At 39.0% G+C, this 16,917-nt stretch overlaps 1 protein-coding gene across 4 annotated transcripts in view; it reads left to right on the forward strand.

Moving 5' to 3' along the window:
- RB1CC1 (RB1 inducible coiled-coil 1) overlaps nucleotides 1-14,100 on the forward strand; it is a 46,256-nt gene extending 32,156 nt beyond the window's left edge. For 2 of the 4 annotated variants that reach the window (XM_077933023.1, XM_077933024.1), the window contains exons 16-24: nucleotides 574-727; nucleotides 1,554-1,662; nucleotides 1,759-1,999; nucleotides 3,281-3,335; nucleotides 5,806-5,853; nucleotides 9,365-9,423; nucleotides 10,686-10,822; nucleotides 12,320-12,390; nucleotides 13,133-14,100. In XM_077933023.1, the coding sequence (XP_077789149.1) occupies nucleotides 574-727; nucleotides 1,554-1,662; nucleotides 1,759-1,999; nucleotides 3,281-3,335; nucleotides 5,806-5,853; nucleotides 9,365-9,423; nucleotides 10,686-10,822; nucleotides 12,320-12,390; nucleotides 13,133-13,210 (952 nt within the window). In that variant the 3' untranslated portion in view covers nucleotides 13,211-14,100. The remainder of the gene's footprint in view (nucleotides 1-573; nucleotides 728-1,553; nucleotides 1,663-1,758; nucleotides 2,000-3,280; nucleotides 3,336-5,805; nucleotides 5,854-9,364; nucleotides 9,424-10,685; nucleotides 10,823-12,319; nucleotides 12,391-13,132) is intronic. The other 2 variants (XM_028736971.2, XM_077933025.1) reach the window with 2 other exon arrangements.
- Nucleotides 14,101-16,917: the final 2,817 nt, after the last annotated feature.

Raw genomic sequence — 16,917 nt, forward strand, 5'->3', positions numbered from 1 at the left:
AGCTGGATTATTTTGCATTTTAATAATGCTGGTGGTGTACCTGATTCACAAAGGCTCCCATGCCTGCTATTGTAGTAGGGTATATTTAGACAGCTATTAACGCTTGAATTTCTCTGACTTTAGAGCAGCAAATTGCTTGATAGTGAATTCCATCTTTGCAATCCCATTATAATGTAATATAGGGATTAATGCAAGTTTAGATCAAAACTAAATTTATTGTTCCTCCTATAACCAAGATTTAGTTTCATTTTTAGTTGTGTTTTTTTACTCTCCTATCTTTCCATGAACACACCGATTATTTGCACAACATCTGAACTTTCTCCTGCAAAGTCAAGCAAAAGAAGGCGAACACACCGTGCGCTAAGAATCTTGCTGCTGTGTTTGTTTAAAAAAATAAGAAAAGCTTTTTCGTACATTTATCAGGAATGTTTCCCCTTGACTAGTCAGAATTTTGAATTTCTTAACTAGGGAAACACCAGATAAAGTGACATTGAGGTTTAAGGTTTCCCTTTGTAGTTTGTTCGTACCATCCTGGACTGGTCATTTAAATTTTCAATGTTTTCCTTTTCCTAGTTCGGTTGAATCATCTGCATCAAGCTTAGTTGCAGAACTTCAAGAAAAACTTCAGGAAGAAAAGGTGAAGTTTTTGGAGCAGCTTGAAGAACATGAGAAAAGAAAAAATGAGGAAATGCAAAACATTCGAACATCACTCACTGCAGAACAGCAGGTAGACGAGGCTGTTTCAAGATTTCAGATTAGATACACTTGTGAGGATGCTTTAAAGTAACTGGGAGCTCCAATGTTTTTCACAGCCTTCTTAGAAATTCTCATTCCTCAGAATTCCAGGACCTTTTGATGGTTTCCTTATGTCTTTAGCTTGCAAAGGGATTATTGCCTAGCATTTCAGGCTAGTACTGGTTTTCTGACATGTCACATACAGCCACTGCTTGCTCTTATACAATCCCTGTTCAATTGAGTGGAGTTTTCACTGGGGTCCCAAACAACTTCCATTGCATGTTTGGCAATTGTGCCACTACATCTCAAAGATGCTGGCGCAAGGAGACAAATGAGCAGCTTGGAGAACATCAAAATTGGATGCATTCTGGGCTTATGCTTCTAAAAAGTAAAATCAATCAATCCATCAATCACTATTAATTGTTATTTCCAAAAAACATTTTTACCCTGCTTAGTCAAAGAAGGCTCAAAAAGCAGCTTACAAATTTTGATGATGATAAGACAGTCCCTGCAGCTCACAGTTTTAATGAGGTATAGCACAAAAAAGAAAAGGAACGGGGAAGGAGGTGGGGAAAGCAAGCTGGAACTAAAAAATACGAAGAAGCAGAGCCAAAAGTTCCCAGTCTTTCAGTCTTACCTCTCTCCCTCTCCTGTACCTGATGGAATGGCTTCTGATAGATGGCTGCTGAGGGAGGAGGCCAAAGCTGGTATGTTGTAGCCTCTTCAGAGATTGAAAAGTTACAGTACCTATTTATTTTTTTCATGTCATGTATATGTACATTGTATTGCTTAAAATAATGCTGATTCTGTATTTTCAGACGACGTTTAACACTGTTCTAACAAGAGAAAAAATGAAAAAGGAAAACATAATAAATGATCTTAGTGACAAATTAAAAGCAATAATACAGCAGCAAGAAAGGGATAAGGGTAAGCAAATGTTTTGTACATGTAGTTTGAATCCAATTAATTGCTCTGCAGAATATCAGAATGTTGAATATTACTTGTTGGCTGCCTTTCGCTCAGATCTGATTGAAAGTCTTTCTGAAGACCGAGCCTGTTTACTCGAAGAGAAGAAGAAACTTGAAGAAGAGCTTAATAAGCTGAGAAGTAGCAATTTTGTTCCACCAGCCTGTTTACCACCTCCTTCAGAACCTCCCGGAGCTTGTGCAGCTGATTTTACAGCAGAAACTGAGCGTTTAACGTCAGATACCACAGAAGAAGGAAAAATGGATTCCACGCTGGAAACAAGCATGATGGCTGTAAAGTTAGTACACAAATCTTGAAATAGATACGTATCTGAATGTCAGTAGGCATTGTTTTGAATTTTTTATTCTTATTTGAAATGTTTGAAAATGCCCCCCACTCCACTGTCATCTGAAGCAACTCAAATCTGAGGTGAATAGGCTGTGGGTGCAAGGCTTTCGGACAACCTGGAATTCTTGAGGGAATTTGTATTTATATTTTGATCTGATTGGATACATTTTTACATCTCCAAGCTCTTCAGGAATGGGAAAACACTAGGCAGAGAGACAGACAGAGAGAGGAATATATAGTTTTGTGAACGACATCTTTATTTCTTTGGTTATCGGCATTCTCCTTTTCCTTCCAGTTACATTGTTTATTTTGCTGTGAAGGATAAAACACATCCATCTACACCTTGTTCGGCTTTGGCAGCATGTGACTTTGGTTCAAATTTGAGCAGAGAACAATATTCTTTTTAAAATGCCTCAAATAATTTTCTTTATTCATAACTCTAACCCGTCCACCATCCTTCTATAATTTTTGCAGGCACCATATACTGGCACCTTTTCCTCTTTTTTCCGTCATGTTCATGGAAATTGTTTGCAAAAGTACATAAGAAATCATTGGACCTCTTTTTAGAAAACAAAAACACCTCAGACTTTAAAGGGTCCAAAATCTGAGAGCTTCATTCCCTCAGAAGTGACTGCTGTGCCTATAAATATACAATTCTGTCTAAAAAAATGAAAATTTAGACTATACTGTAGATGTCATAGGAGTTGTTGGTTTTTACCCTATGTCTTGGATCCAGAGTGAAGCATCAAGTCAGTACAAGCCACTGACCCAAGGCAACCCCCTCTTCAAACCAACCAGGAAGGTCCAGAATATTTCTTCTGGACATCCCTACTATATTAGCACATGGAAGTGTTTTCCCTGAACTGTGTTATCATGTGAAAACTAAAAAGAGAACTCACCTGGTATAAAGACTCTCTCACCTCAAAAATGGTTGCTGAACTGCCTTTGAAAATCCAAAAGAGCACAATAAAAAATACCATGCATGTTTTCCAAGGCATTGTGAAATCCATTTGCTTGGATTCCTCATTCTTTTTGTCACCTGCTATTTAGGAGCGTGGAATATACAGCATGTCAGATACACTGGAGACACAATGTAGCATGTCAAGATGAATATAATATGGCTTATCTTCATTTTCTTGTGACATATTAATCTACTAAAACCCTCTATTTGACATATTTTCTCATTAATGAAGCTGCGCGTCTTGTTAACCGTTTCTTATTTTATTTTTAGTGAAAATGTGCAGATTTTGTCAGAGGAAAAACAGAGGATAATGATGTTAGAAAAAGTGAGTAGTTTTTTGCTCTGGTTACCTATTTATTGCCTTCAAGAGAGATTAGGAACCTCTGTGTTCAGCTTCATGTATTAATGTATTGTCATATATTTGCTGAAATAAGGTGGGCTGGAACCACATGGGAGCTAACAAAAGCAAAAGTCCTAACTTTTTGTCCACTGTGATTGCCTTTTTTTCTTATGCATACCGCTACTGGTTATTTAGGGAACGTTTGCCTGTGATTTCAGGTTGTTGTAAGAATGTTTGTAAGGGCTATCTATATCTAATGTAGTGCTAAGCGACTTGTTCCCTTAGTGCAAGTGTTTACTCTAGCACAATGGAACTCTACTCCCCTCCACCCTAAATCTGTTCTGGGAGTTTATCCCAGATTTGGGAAGGGTGTGGGTTGTGCTCAGGCAGAGGAGAGAGTTCCATTGCGTAAGCTTATATCCTTGTGTTAATGGAGTGAGTGCATTGGATGCCACCCTTGAACCCTCTGATTTTAAGATACTTGAAGATGCTTATTTGGAAGAAAGACAAATTCATCCATTGGTCCTATCCAGAGTCATACACAGCAGCTTTAATGACGCTGAATTCTATTTTGGATGCATGCTGAGCCTGAGTTGCTATTTGACATAGCACAAACAGTTCCCAAAGCACTGACAAAAACTGTGTGTGCAGTTCAAAGTGCAAGATACAGAGATCCAGCCCAGGAACTGCATGTGCAGCACTTGTTTGCACATGTGGATCCTGGTCAGCCAGAGATCTGCTCACAGCAGCATGACCTTTGCTCACAGGAGCATGTTGTGTTTTTGTTTTTTGCATAAGCCTACCTTGCTACCATGTTTGCTGTTTATTGAGCAAACCTGTTACTGCGTTATATGTAATCTGTAAAATCTGTAAGTTAATTGTCCTATTAATTCTTAACTAATGTAAATTCATTGTCCCATTCTTAAATCAAGTGAGTTCCATAGTTTTACTTTGACAAACATCCTTTTAACTATTAGGTATAGGTATAGGGACCCCTGACCATTAGGTCCAGTCGTGGCCAACTCTGGGGTTGCAGCGCTCATCTCGCTTTATTGGCCAAGGGAGCGGGCGTACAGCTTCCGGGTCATGTGGCCAGCATGACTAAGCCGCTTCTGGCGAACCAGAGCAGTGCACGGAAACGCCGTTTACCTTCCCGCCGGAGCGGTACCTATTTAACTACTTGCACTTTGACATGCTTTCGAACTGCTAGGTTGGCAGGAGCAGGGACTGAGCAACAGGAGCTCACCCCGTCGTGGGGATTCGAACCGCCGACCTTCTGATCGGCAAGTCCTAGGCTCTGTGGTTTAACCCACAGCGCCAACCGCGTCCCATTTTTTAAGTAATACTGAATACACAACTATTAATGCTGCTATTCTGCAACTGGATGACTGAAAGCATTTCCTCATTTTAGCTGCTTAGAACTATTGGATCAGAGTCAATACTACCCTTTTATATTAGGACATTTAAACTGATTCCCGTTAAAACTAGAAACATAGGAATTATTGTGGTTACTTTGGCTTTCCAATTAACACACATTTCATAGGTTACTGAGAAAACTCAGGGATGTAACACATGCTTTGTATCCAGAAAGCACCAGGTTGAACCCCAAACACCTGTAGTTAAAAAGATGTCAAACAATGACTGGTTATAGATGTGTTGACTGGTTTTTAAACTTGTAATACAGATCTCGCCTACCCAGCCATATGCCAGTAAAAAAGGGAAGATGAATACTTGGATCTCACCCACCTCCAGTCAAAGCTGGTGTGGTGCTGGTGGGAGAGCTCATCTGTAGAGATGACTGTTTTCAAATTCCTCCCCTGCCCTCAGACTGCAGGTCATAAATTGTGGTTGGGATGTGTCTTGGAAGCTCGGACACCATGGGCCAAATTAATTAACAGCATCAAAGATTTGAGAATTTCTTCTATCATGCAACTTCTTTGCTAGCCAATGAGAGAAAATTTAACTTTCACGAAATCAAAGCTGAATTTCCAAGTTATGTAACTACTTGGAAGAAAAATGATTCAGCTATGAACACCATTATTTGAGTTCATACTTAATAGATGGCACAGCTGGTATGAATTTCTGTTCCAGTAGGCCAAATCTGATCTGAAACATATTCAAACCCACTAAAGTATGTGGCACAATAAATAAGTGGGGGTTATACACTTAGCTGTGCGCACACACATACTTACATCTATAGTGTTTTTAAAAAATTGAGCCTCTAGCAACACAATCCTAAACCTGTTTACTCAGACTTTAAGTCGCACTGAGATAAATGAACCATCCTCTCCCACATAAGTATAGAATTGCATATGAAGTTATAAAACTAATATATGCATATGTGATGCATATAATTGTGATGCATATAAAACATGCATATGAAGTTATAAAACTAATATATGTAAAACTATATTTAAACAAAATGTTGAAAGGTTTGTGTTATGCTGTTTTATAGACGTTGCAGTTGAAAGAGGAGGAAAATAAGAGGCTTAATCAAAGATTGGTAAGCATATAACAAAATTATGTGTTTAGAAAACAAATGTGGTTAAACAGGTAGGTTTTTGCCACTCTTGGCTTGTGGCAATGAGACTTAGCTCAAGAGGGTATGCCTTTATAATACAGCGTTAAGCCAGGCTACATTTGGATGTGATGATCCTTGTAATTGAGAGGCCCAAGAAAACTGTTGAGGAGTAAAAAATAATAATTAAACCAATATTTTCAAAGTGGTGGGGAGAGCAAATATTCCTCCTTTTTGTTTATTTGATTTCTCTCTTTTTAAAAAATCTAAGATATTTCAGAATTTGAGGATGGGAGTAGTTTTTCAAAGAAACAGGGGAAATTATTCATATGTATGTCCGTGTGTGTGTGTGTATTGCTTGAAAATAAAGCTAGCAATATATAGTGAGTAACAACCTTGCCAGAAGCAGTTCCATGGGAGTTGCTAGGAGCTGATGTAGTCCCAGATGTATGATCTAGAATTGTGATGCATTAGTCTAGAAGCATGATGTCATAACAGGGAGATGTGGCTACATGGGGATCTGGAACACATAGCACTCATGAAAGCTGCTGGTATTGCAGCATTACGAGTGTTTATTAGATTTATTTATGTTTCTGTTTGTGATTTGTGTAAAGGACTCTGACTAGGTATGCAGTGGTGTTCATTTAGGGATGGTTGGCAGTAGACTTGATTGATCAATTGATTAAATCATTCTTGATTAAAGATTATTTCAAGAAGGCTTGTTCCTCATTGCTGAACCTTCCCCACAGTGTACAGCCATCAAGGAGTGCTGGGAGTATAGAGAACATGCCTTAGAACGGGTAACCTGCATAGCACCCTCCAGATGTAGTCGGTCAGGGATGATGGGTGTTGTAGTCAGTCAGCCATGTTGCCTGGGACTGATGGAAATGATAGTCCAGCAAAATCATGAGGAAATCACTTTGGCTACTCCTGCTATTGATGCATCCCTAAGGCTCTGCAAAACAGAGAATATTCAGCAGGCAAGCTGGAGTCTTGCCTGGTTTCTTTAATGAGATTTTGTAACCACTTCATAGGAATAGAAGTATTATAGAAAGTTTCTAATTACTTTGTAACTAAGAATCAGTGATACAGTAATAGTTTTGCATAGTAATGATGTTGAAGTGCAGTAAAAAAGTAGTTTTCACTGGAGATACTTTTCACTGGCATTCTAAAATACTATTGGTTGGATCCAACATAGTATTGCAGTAATCATTCCAACAGCAGAACAAAATGTTCTCTCCTTCTCTTCCCCTTGTACACCCCCTAAATCTGATCTGAGGCTCTCATAACCCTCATAGTCCAATTGTGTTAATGGTAATCCTTGTGTGAGTGCAGTTATTGAGTTGACTACCATCCTACGTAATCCTATCCATTTTTACTTGAAAAGTACGTCTCACTGATATAAATAACTTGCTTCTAAATGTTTGTAGCCAAACTTTCATTTAATGGCAAACTTTCCTTTTTCCCTCATGTGAAGTCTAATATATCTTATATTGAATTGTGTTCAGCTGAACATAACAAAGCTACAAGAGAGCATTTGGCAGTTGGATGTATGATTTAAAGACCGTTTTTTGTCAGTAACAGAAGTTTCACAAGGGGAAAACAGTAACTTAATTATTTCACAAGTAAGCACGAATAATCTAAAGCTAGTTTTTGCCAGTCCATGGGTAATTATAGCTGCTACTTGGTTTTGAAGCAACTAATGTAGCAGCCAAGAGCATGACTGCATTTTTTCTTGATACTCCCAAGATTTTATCAGCAAATGCTTCCTTTCATTTACGTCATCATAAAGAAGAGATGTGAAGTACATTCTCTCAGCTCGGATGTACTGTGAGAGCAAGGATTTAAGTTCAGTTTTGCATTGATTGAGTGTTATTTTAGGACTCTCTTAGTATCTACGAGGTGCAGTAAGGAAACAGACCTCTTTCATCTAGAGTCACTGGAACATGTTATTTTTGTGACTGAGACTATGAAAAACCCTGAGTTTAAATGTCATAAAATAAAGGAAAGATTCTAAAAGGTGTGGGGTGACCGGACAAAAGCGTATATATTCAGCTTTTATTTTCCATATGGACAAAAAGTTACACTGTCAACAAAGTGTAACACAAATTGATTGCCTCTTAATAGCCCTGTCGAGCATGTAGATCTTTGGATCCAGGCCAATATGTTTGAGAGAAAGCCTAACAGAAAAAACAGATGATAAAAGTAATTATTTTATATATTGAGACTTAAGACCAGATCTGGTGATGAGGCACACAGTTTTTAACAGCCTTGTTTAAAATTAGGATGAAATAAGAAAGCATGTTAATAAACTTATTGATGGTGTTTGGACCTGAAAATGCCATGAAAGATTTTTACAATACTGTATAAAAAAAGTGATCCCCCCCTATCACTTTCTGTTCGTTTCTTTGAAATGGTTGTGCACAGAATGGTCCTTGGAAAAACTATACTTTTAAGAGAAGTTTTATATTGTGTGGAAATGATTTTGATGCGTCATTTAATATGGGTTTCAGTGTTTGATGTAAGTGTCCATGCTCTTTTGGTAGCAATGTGAATGCTGAGCATAATTTGGTCAGCTTCTGAAGGTTTTCTTTCCATTTGGGTGTGTGGGGAATAGTCCTGCTTGCAGTCTTTTCATAGGCATCTGGTGAGAACAGCATACTGAGCTAGTTGGACCTTTGGTTTGACACAGCAGGACTCTTGTTATATTCTTGCCCATTTGACTCAGAGTGAAGTACTCACTCCAAGCCCAAACAATAGGGGTGAGCAACCTTTTTGACCCCAAGGGGCTGTAGGCAGGATTGGCAGTAAGTTGAGGACTGTGTGTTTACATGCATGTGTGTGTGCGTGCACATACATGCCCTACTGCCACACACATCCTCACACAGAAACCTTGTCACAACCTTCCCATCACACACTTTCTCATACAAATAATAGTAAAAAGGAACTTGCTGCTTCTGCCACCACCATCCCAGTGCATTCACACATTTTTGTTTCATTACTGAGCCTCTGTCCTCATTGCCTTAGTTTTTAAAATTGAGTTTCACAGTGGCAGGTCAGTACAGTACCAGCTATTCAGTTAATGCCATTCAAAGTTAAATTCAGTACAGGTGAATGATCATCACCATATGCAGACTCCCAGTTGGAACTCCTGAGTGTAGCTGATCCCTGCAAAAAATCTAGCACCAATGCAAGATGTGCTTTTGGTAGGAATCTTTGTGGCCCCACTCATCTGTCAAAAATAGCCTGTGGAGAGTGAACCAGTTTTGCATCCAGGCTATTGGTTAAAGAGCTCTCCAGCTATGGCCCAGATAAAGAGCATTCCTTTAAAGCTTTCATTCATACTGAAAGGAAATCTTCCACTGGTGTCTGGTGGTGTCCCTAGGCAGTCTAATAAGTGGTAATAGAAATATGTTACAATAGTGACCCTATGGCCAGAATATGTCACACAAACCCTTCAGAAAAGGATAATAATAATGCTGTCTCATTTTTGCAGATGTCTCAAAGCATGTCTTCGGTGTCTCTAAGACATTCTGAGAAAATTGCAATCAGAGAGTAAGTATGGGTGTTAATAATGGTCAAGGAATTTTTTTTTCTGTTTTATTGAATTCTTTTTTTAAAAAAATTCCTCTTCTGGTAAATGCTTTTTAAAGTTCTAATTGAGTGCAGATTGAAAACAGTATATCTGAAAAGCTATTGAGTCAATTCCCTGCCTTGGTTTATTTAATTGTTCCTATTCTTTTAGGCAAGCATTTAATTGCCCCACCGCAGATGTCTTAAAAAAATAATAATGCATTGTTTGTGTTGGGATAGATAATATCCTAGAATTAAACTTGCCTTAGACCGTTTCTTTGAAAACAGCTTGCTTATGAGACATAATAGGTGGGTGTGTAGAGAGGGGACATTTGCTGCCAAATACAAAAAACCTGGTTGATGTCATTCAAGTGATACTGGTCTGCATCCTTAAGGGAGTGCTCTCCAGTAGAGGTTCCCCACACACAACCGTGCAACTGAAAGTGAGGATTTGAACCGCATAATAGGATGCAGTTTGTTTTATAAAGTTGTCCTGATCCACTGGCCCAAAGGAGGGCTTGTGGGACTGGTCAGATGCAGGGATACCAAAGAAGGATGTCAAAAACGCCAGAGTGACCAGTTCTGGTGCTTTATTTAAAAAAAGGTGGGGACTTGCAGCCAACCAGCCTGCCAGGTCTCCCAGCCTTTACAAAAGTGGGATGGACATTGCAGTAAGGAGGTGGCTTGTCCGCACCCAAGGAGACATGTATACATCCTTTATGCACAAAGCAACATATGTGAGTTTACCCAGAACCTCCCATCACACCTGGCCAGTGAGGCCATAGGTGGCAACTGTCCAAAGTTTCTCCCTTCTCTGGGCCTAGAGCCCAGCACCCCAAAGCCCACAGATAAGCACAGCATCAAAGCAAGCCAGTTAGCATATATCAAAGCAAGTGAATATAAACATCTATGAGCTCATTCGTGCAACAACTGCCAATTAGCTTGGGGTTATCTTGACTACCAATACAGTGTCTGCAGGCCTTCCAGAACATTTCACCTTTGATTCAACACAAAAGTCATCGATTCTGGCAACATGTCCATACCTAGCTGGTGAAAGCAAAAACTACACAATGCCTCAAAAGCATATCACGGCACCAAAGTGTGTAAAGGGCATAATGACGCAGGCTGCAATCTTGTGGTCCCTTTCCCAGGAGGAAGCCCACTGAACTTAGTAGGGCTTTCCTCTGAGTAAACAAAAATACAATTGTGCTGCTTTTCTTCTGAGCCTTGTATTTTTTATCCAGTTTTCAGGTTGGCGATTTGGTTCTCATTATTTTGGATGAACGTCACGACAACTATGTATTATTTACTGTTAGCCCAACTTTGTATTTCTTACACTCAGAATCTCTTGCTGCACTGGATCTCAAACCAGGTGAGTGTGGTAAGTGTCATAACTCTGGAGAGAATGTTCTTCTGGTGCATTTCAATATTCAGTCTTGCAATAATCTGCTTAAAATTTATGTTTGAACATGTGAATGCATGTATTACATATACGTGTTGGGGCCAGTATATATATAACCGCTGGCTAGTGCATGATTCCCACATATTATGAAAAATGTAAACATGAAGAGGGAATTGTGCACATTTTCCAGTCAATATACTTTCCAGCAGGACTTCTTGAATGCTTACAAGTTGATAGTATTTTGCACACATATTTTCCATGTATTATCTCCAAAGGTATTTGAGTGGGGCATTGTATACAACCTAACTGCATTTTTTACATTTTCTGGGCAATGTGCACATTTCCCAGCCATTATGCATATGTACCAAGAAACATACCCTTTGTTTCTATCTGTAGTACAGAGGTGGTCAATCCCTTGCCACATACTACGTGCAGCCCACTGTTTTAATTTTATGCAGCTTGTGTTGTCCTCTCCTGCCGATGAACTGAGCAGTGGGAGAATGAGGGTGTAGCCGCAGTCTTTTTTCTCCTGCTACTTAAGTGTTCTGTGCAGATTAGCTGAGCAGCATTGAGGATGGAGGTTTAATGCTTTGCTTCTCTAATGAGTAGCAGGGAAGCAATATCTGTGGGTGGGTGGATTTGAGGAAGGTGCATAGCTGTCAACTTTTCCCTTTTCTTGTGAGGAATCCTATTCGGAATAAGGGAATTTCCCTTAAAAAAAGGGAAAAGTTGACAGCTGTGGGAAGGTGGCATGAAAAAGATGAAGAATCAAAGTATGCCCCACTAATTAATGTCCATGTAGCTTTAAAGTTGCCTAAGGCAGTTTTCTTTGGTGCTGGGTTGGGCAACTGAAGTGTAGCAGAGATGAAGGTGAGTTGCCTGCCTGCTTTTATCTTCTCTTGCTCCTTGGTGAGAGTAGATCCCTCTTACGCACCATACAATAAACCAATTTCTTTTGTCAGTACAGTCATACCTTGGGTTAAATATGCTTCAGGTTGAGCGCTTTCGGGTTGCACTCCGCAGCGACCCGAAAGTAACGGAACGCGTTACTTCTGGGTTTCATCGCTTAAGCATGCGCAGACGGTCAATGACGTCATGCGCGGAAGCGGTGAATCGCAACCCGCAGACATGGGTTGCGTTCACTTCAGGATGCGAACAGGGATCCGGAACGGATCCCGTTCATATCCAGAGGTACCACTGTATGTCGCAAAAAGATGACAATATGCCACTATAAACATTTTTGCCATTTAGGCTTTTTCAAATTCATTTACGCTTTTTCAAATTTAAATACAAGATTGTGAGTTTAGAATATTGTACCAATTTGAGGTAACATTTTGTATATGGAAGTTTTTTATTCCGTCAGATAGTTAAAATTAAGATTATAATGTGCCTGCTAGATAAATGGCCATGGACGATGTTGTGCCTAAAGTAGTTTGGATATTATCATGCCACAAGTAATAAATATTCTCCTTCCAGCTTCAGGAGCATCTCGAAGACCCTGGGTGTTGGGAAAAGTGATGGAAAAGGAATATTGTCAGGCAAAAAAGGTAAGGATACATATTCAGTTTCAGCATGGCTCATTGAAAATAGTTGCAAGAGTTCCTTTTAGTTAAGAGGGAACTTTACCCTCATTCTTACTCATAACTCTGTTTTAAACTCAGTTGTAGGAGTAATACTTAAAGTACCATATTTTTCAGTCTGTAGGATGCCCCCTATTTTGGGGGACTCAGATTTAAGAAAAAAGGGGGGGAGATGTATCTCTGTATAAGACGCCCCCTAATTTTTGACATTATTTTTTAGGGGGGAAACCTAGTCTTATACACGAAAAAATAAAGTAATTGTTAACTTTTTAATTCATCCCTCACATATCATAGCCATCAACACTACTATTTTTTATGAAAGTGCTCTGGATCAACTTAAGTCTAAAAGCTTGGCTAACCATGAAATACTTTTAATTATCTTCGGGCAAGTACTTTAGTAATTTGCTGAGCTGAGCTGCTAATCAAGAAGCAAGTGCTTTGAGGTGTCACAAAATTACATTTTTTTACCCATAGCCCACTAGATGGTGAAATAGTAATTTACCTCAAAAGGAGATTCGGTTTCACTTAAATATCTTATTCTGTTAAATTGGGTAGATTTAGTTGCATTGCCCATTCACAGCGGAAATGCCATGCAGCTCCCAGCTCAACCACGTCTGCCAATAAATGAGATGAAAAAGTATTGTCTTCTGACTAGCTCTGGTATATTTCAAATAATTCTTTGCATATGTGTGTTTTTGTTTTTGCTTAGGCACAAAACAGATTTAAAGTTCCTTTGGGTACAAAATTCTACAGAGTAAAAGCAGTGCCATGGAACAAGAAAGTATAACACATGATGGAAACTCCTCATCACCATTTTTTTCTGGCCTGGCCTTCAGTGCTCATTCACCACTCCCAAGTAGCAGGCCATCATCTTTTTATACTGAGGTCCCATGACAATGCTCCACAATGTAATACTGTCGCCCCCCTCCCTTCTTCCTTTTTAATGTGTTACATTTTAGAAACAAGGATTTCATCACAACGTCTGGCCTAACTGTTCCAATTTTTTTACCTGGATAACTTTAGAAGTGTGGACCAAATGAGTTCATTTTCTGAAAGGGCAAATCTTACATATCATGGCTTATTTACTAGCCATGCTAATAGCCTGTTAAATATACATTAGTTCCTATTAGGTGTTAAATGTTAGCTACCATTATTACCAGCATATGACCTTTTGTGAAATCATTATCAAAATACTTGCACTCTTTAACAGATTCTTTATAATATGTATAAATTCATCAGTTATTTAAAGAGGAGTGTTCATTGCATGCAGATAATCATAAGTTTCTTCAACATGAGTTTGCCTCAGTAAATGAAAAGGTAACTACTGCAACTGGTGTTACAAAGCCCTTTAATAGAAGAGAGAGAGAGAAGAAAAATGTTGGACTGATACGAAACAGCAATAGGTAAAGCTTTTTCAAAGGATTGATCACAGAATTTTGAAGGGAAGCAGATGTGCTCTTGTATTTAAAAGAAGCACCTGTACCTTCCCAATCCACAGAGAAGTCTTGTATTAATCTATTTAGAAAAATCATATTGATAAAATTATATTTCATGGCTGAGGTTCAGGAAAAAAAGAATCCATTGTACATTAACTATGAAAAGGTCATTGAAGTAACAAATTATTGTATTGTAAAAGACACGTAGAATTTTCAAACAATAAAGATTTGAACCTGTAAATGTCTAAATGGTCTGCATGCTTTTTAAATGCCCGTGTGGTACGACAGTTCTATCCAAGACTGTTCTTGTAAATTTTAAATTTAAATGTATAAGATAATTTGTATGAATATAAAATGCCTGTATTATTTCAAAAGAAACAGCATTCTGAAACTTTCAGTGTATGGCAAAGCTCATAATTCTAATGAGAGTTCATGTTTGCACAGCAAAACATCTAAGTAAAATGGTTCAAATAAATTGCTTGGGACAAGGCAAAATAGTGTTTGTTCTAACCATTTTTCTTCATGCACAGTATCTTCCTAACTCTTCTTTGTAATTCCATAGAAGAATAATTGTAGAATTCAATCTACATTTAATGTCCAAGAGTTTCAAAACTTCTGGAAATCTTGTGAACTGTATGTAACCCTGAGCTCTTTGCTCTGGATATAGGGGCGCTATAAATAGACACTCGATGACAAAGATACACATTACTGCACTTTTTCTTTTCACCACACAGAAGTAAAATAAGCAAAAATAGCAGTGGCCCATTTCAAATGTTATCATTCCAGTCTGATGAACTGTGGGTCCGTGGGCAGGAACAAGCTGTTTCCTTGCATCCCTGGTTTCAGTGAAGATTTTTGTTGTTTCTTAAGCCCCCAGTTTCCGATGACACCCAAACTGAGTGACTGTGACTTGAGAGCTCTTGCTGAGCTATGATATGAAGCCAGGGTCAGATCCTATCTTCATACCTTGGTTTGTGGAGATATTTCCTTTTGCATATTCTGTGTAAGGCAGGCATGTCCAAAGTCTGTTTTGGGGGCCTAATCTGGCCCCCGTGGCAGTATATGTCCTGGGGTAAAATTCTAAAAAAAAAAGCTGAACAATTTTGGGGTAAACATTTTTTTAAAAGCGCAACAACTGTGGTTGGCCCTCACGCATGTTCACTTTGGTCCTCTTTGGAAAAGAGTTTGATCCTCTTTGAAAAAGTTTGGGCACTCCTGGACTGTAAGGTCTTAAAGTGGCGGGTGGGGTGGTATTTTGTGTGGAGAGGGAAACTATAACTAAAGTTGGACTTCCTCCTTGCAAAAAACCCTGTTAATTCAGGACACTGAAAATGAGAAGGCAGAAGCGGGTGCCACTTTGTGCATCCACCTATGAGCACTTCTCATAACATTTGAAGCCACTCCTCTTTTAAATTAATCAGAACGGAACGTACATTCCTGTAAATGCTCATCCTGGGAAGAAGTTGTTCCTTGCTTACACTAGGCTCTCAGAAGAGCTATAAGAATATTAAGTCATAGATTTAGAATATAAACACCCAGTGATGGCCTTGGCTTTTCAGGAATATTTGTCATCTGTTTCATTTTATAATCTTTATGTGTGTCTAAAATGGAAATTCTGTCAAACAAAACCCTAACATATTCAGTAATGATTCTGAACAGTCAGCTGAAAAATATGCAGTTTACATACTTGTTGGATATCGCAGCCTGACTAGCTTATGGAAGTATGAGTGCTATGCACTGCCACCTTGCTTCATCTAACTCCACAACAACAAACGTCATCTATATCTTCGTAATTTGAATAAACAGCACACGCACAGTGAGGAGGTGGTACTAAATTACTCAGTGGTTCCTTTCCATTTCTCATGTGCCATTTATATACGTTTTTCATTTCCATTAGCTTCTTGTATCAGTCCTTGATGAGAAAGTGCTAGTATGCATTCTCTTGATCATAGAAAAAAATGTAGCTAATCGACTGTCCTTCATTAATGCTTTTCATTGCAGAACAGCAGTAGCAGAAAATGATTTTGTATACTCGGGATCTTGGCTCAGTGGTAGAGCAAAAGGTCTCTGGTTCTGGCTCTGGCATCTCCAGGAAGAGCTAGGAATATCCTGTCTAAATTTCTGGAGAACTACTGACTGTCATTGTGCACAATACTGAGCTAGTCTGTACAGTGGTACCTCGGGTTACAGACGCTTCAGGTTACAGACTCTGCTAACCCAGAAATAGTACCTCGGGTTAAGAACTTTGCTTCAGGATGAGAACAGAAATCGTGCTACGGCGGCAGCAGGAGGCCCCATTAGCTAAAGTGGTACCTCAGGTTAGGAACAGTTTCAGGTTAAGAACGGACCTCCAGAACGAATTAAGTTCTTAACCCGAGGTACCACTGTATAAGACATCTTTAGGGTGTAACATGTGAAAGCAAGCTGTAGTGAGAAACCGTGTTGTTCCTTCCCAGTCTATATAGTACATTTTGGCAGTTTCATGAGCAAGCCTAGTAGCTAAGTCAGGAGTCATATCATTATAGTGTCAAGGTAAAGAAAAGGAGCCGATGAAGTCGAGCGAGGAACCAGAATGACTGAAGTTAAGATTGCTGCGCACATCACAGCTGCAAGACAAAGGCTGCTTCACATCACGTAGCATTTGTCTCTGTGGTAAACTGTTGGCATGTAATGGCTCACCACAGAAAATCAAGGCTATTTTGAAGAGACAATCTGTTCTATGTTGTGTCTCAAGCTCCAGGAGAAAATACGCTAGCAGCACCCATGAAGAAGATCCAGCCCATGTATTGCATAAAAGCAAATGAAAATCATTAACTTATGTTATTGAACCAGTAGAATTTTCTCACCAACAGAATGCAAATAGCACTGTTAAGTGTCACAAGGAATACATTCCCTTGCATACACTACCTTTAAAGCCTCGGTTCTGAAATAAAAATTCATACCCATGAGGGTACAGTAGCTATTCTCATGTCACACTAATAGCCTCACAGTAAACTACAAACTATTTTAAATGCTTGGGGTAGTAGAAGTGCTGGCCTGCATGTGTGCCATTTCTATA

The sequence above is a fragment of the Podarcis muralis genome, chromosome 8, assembly GCF_964188315.1.
Source record: "Podarcis muralis chromosome 8, rPodMur119.hap1.1, whole genome shotgun sequence".
Taxonomy (NCBI): Eukaryota; Metazoa; Chordata; class Lepidosauria; order Squamata; family Lacertidae; genus Podarcis; species Podarcis muralis.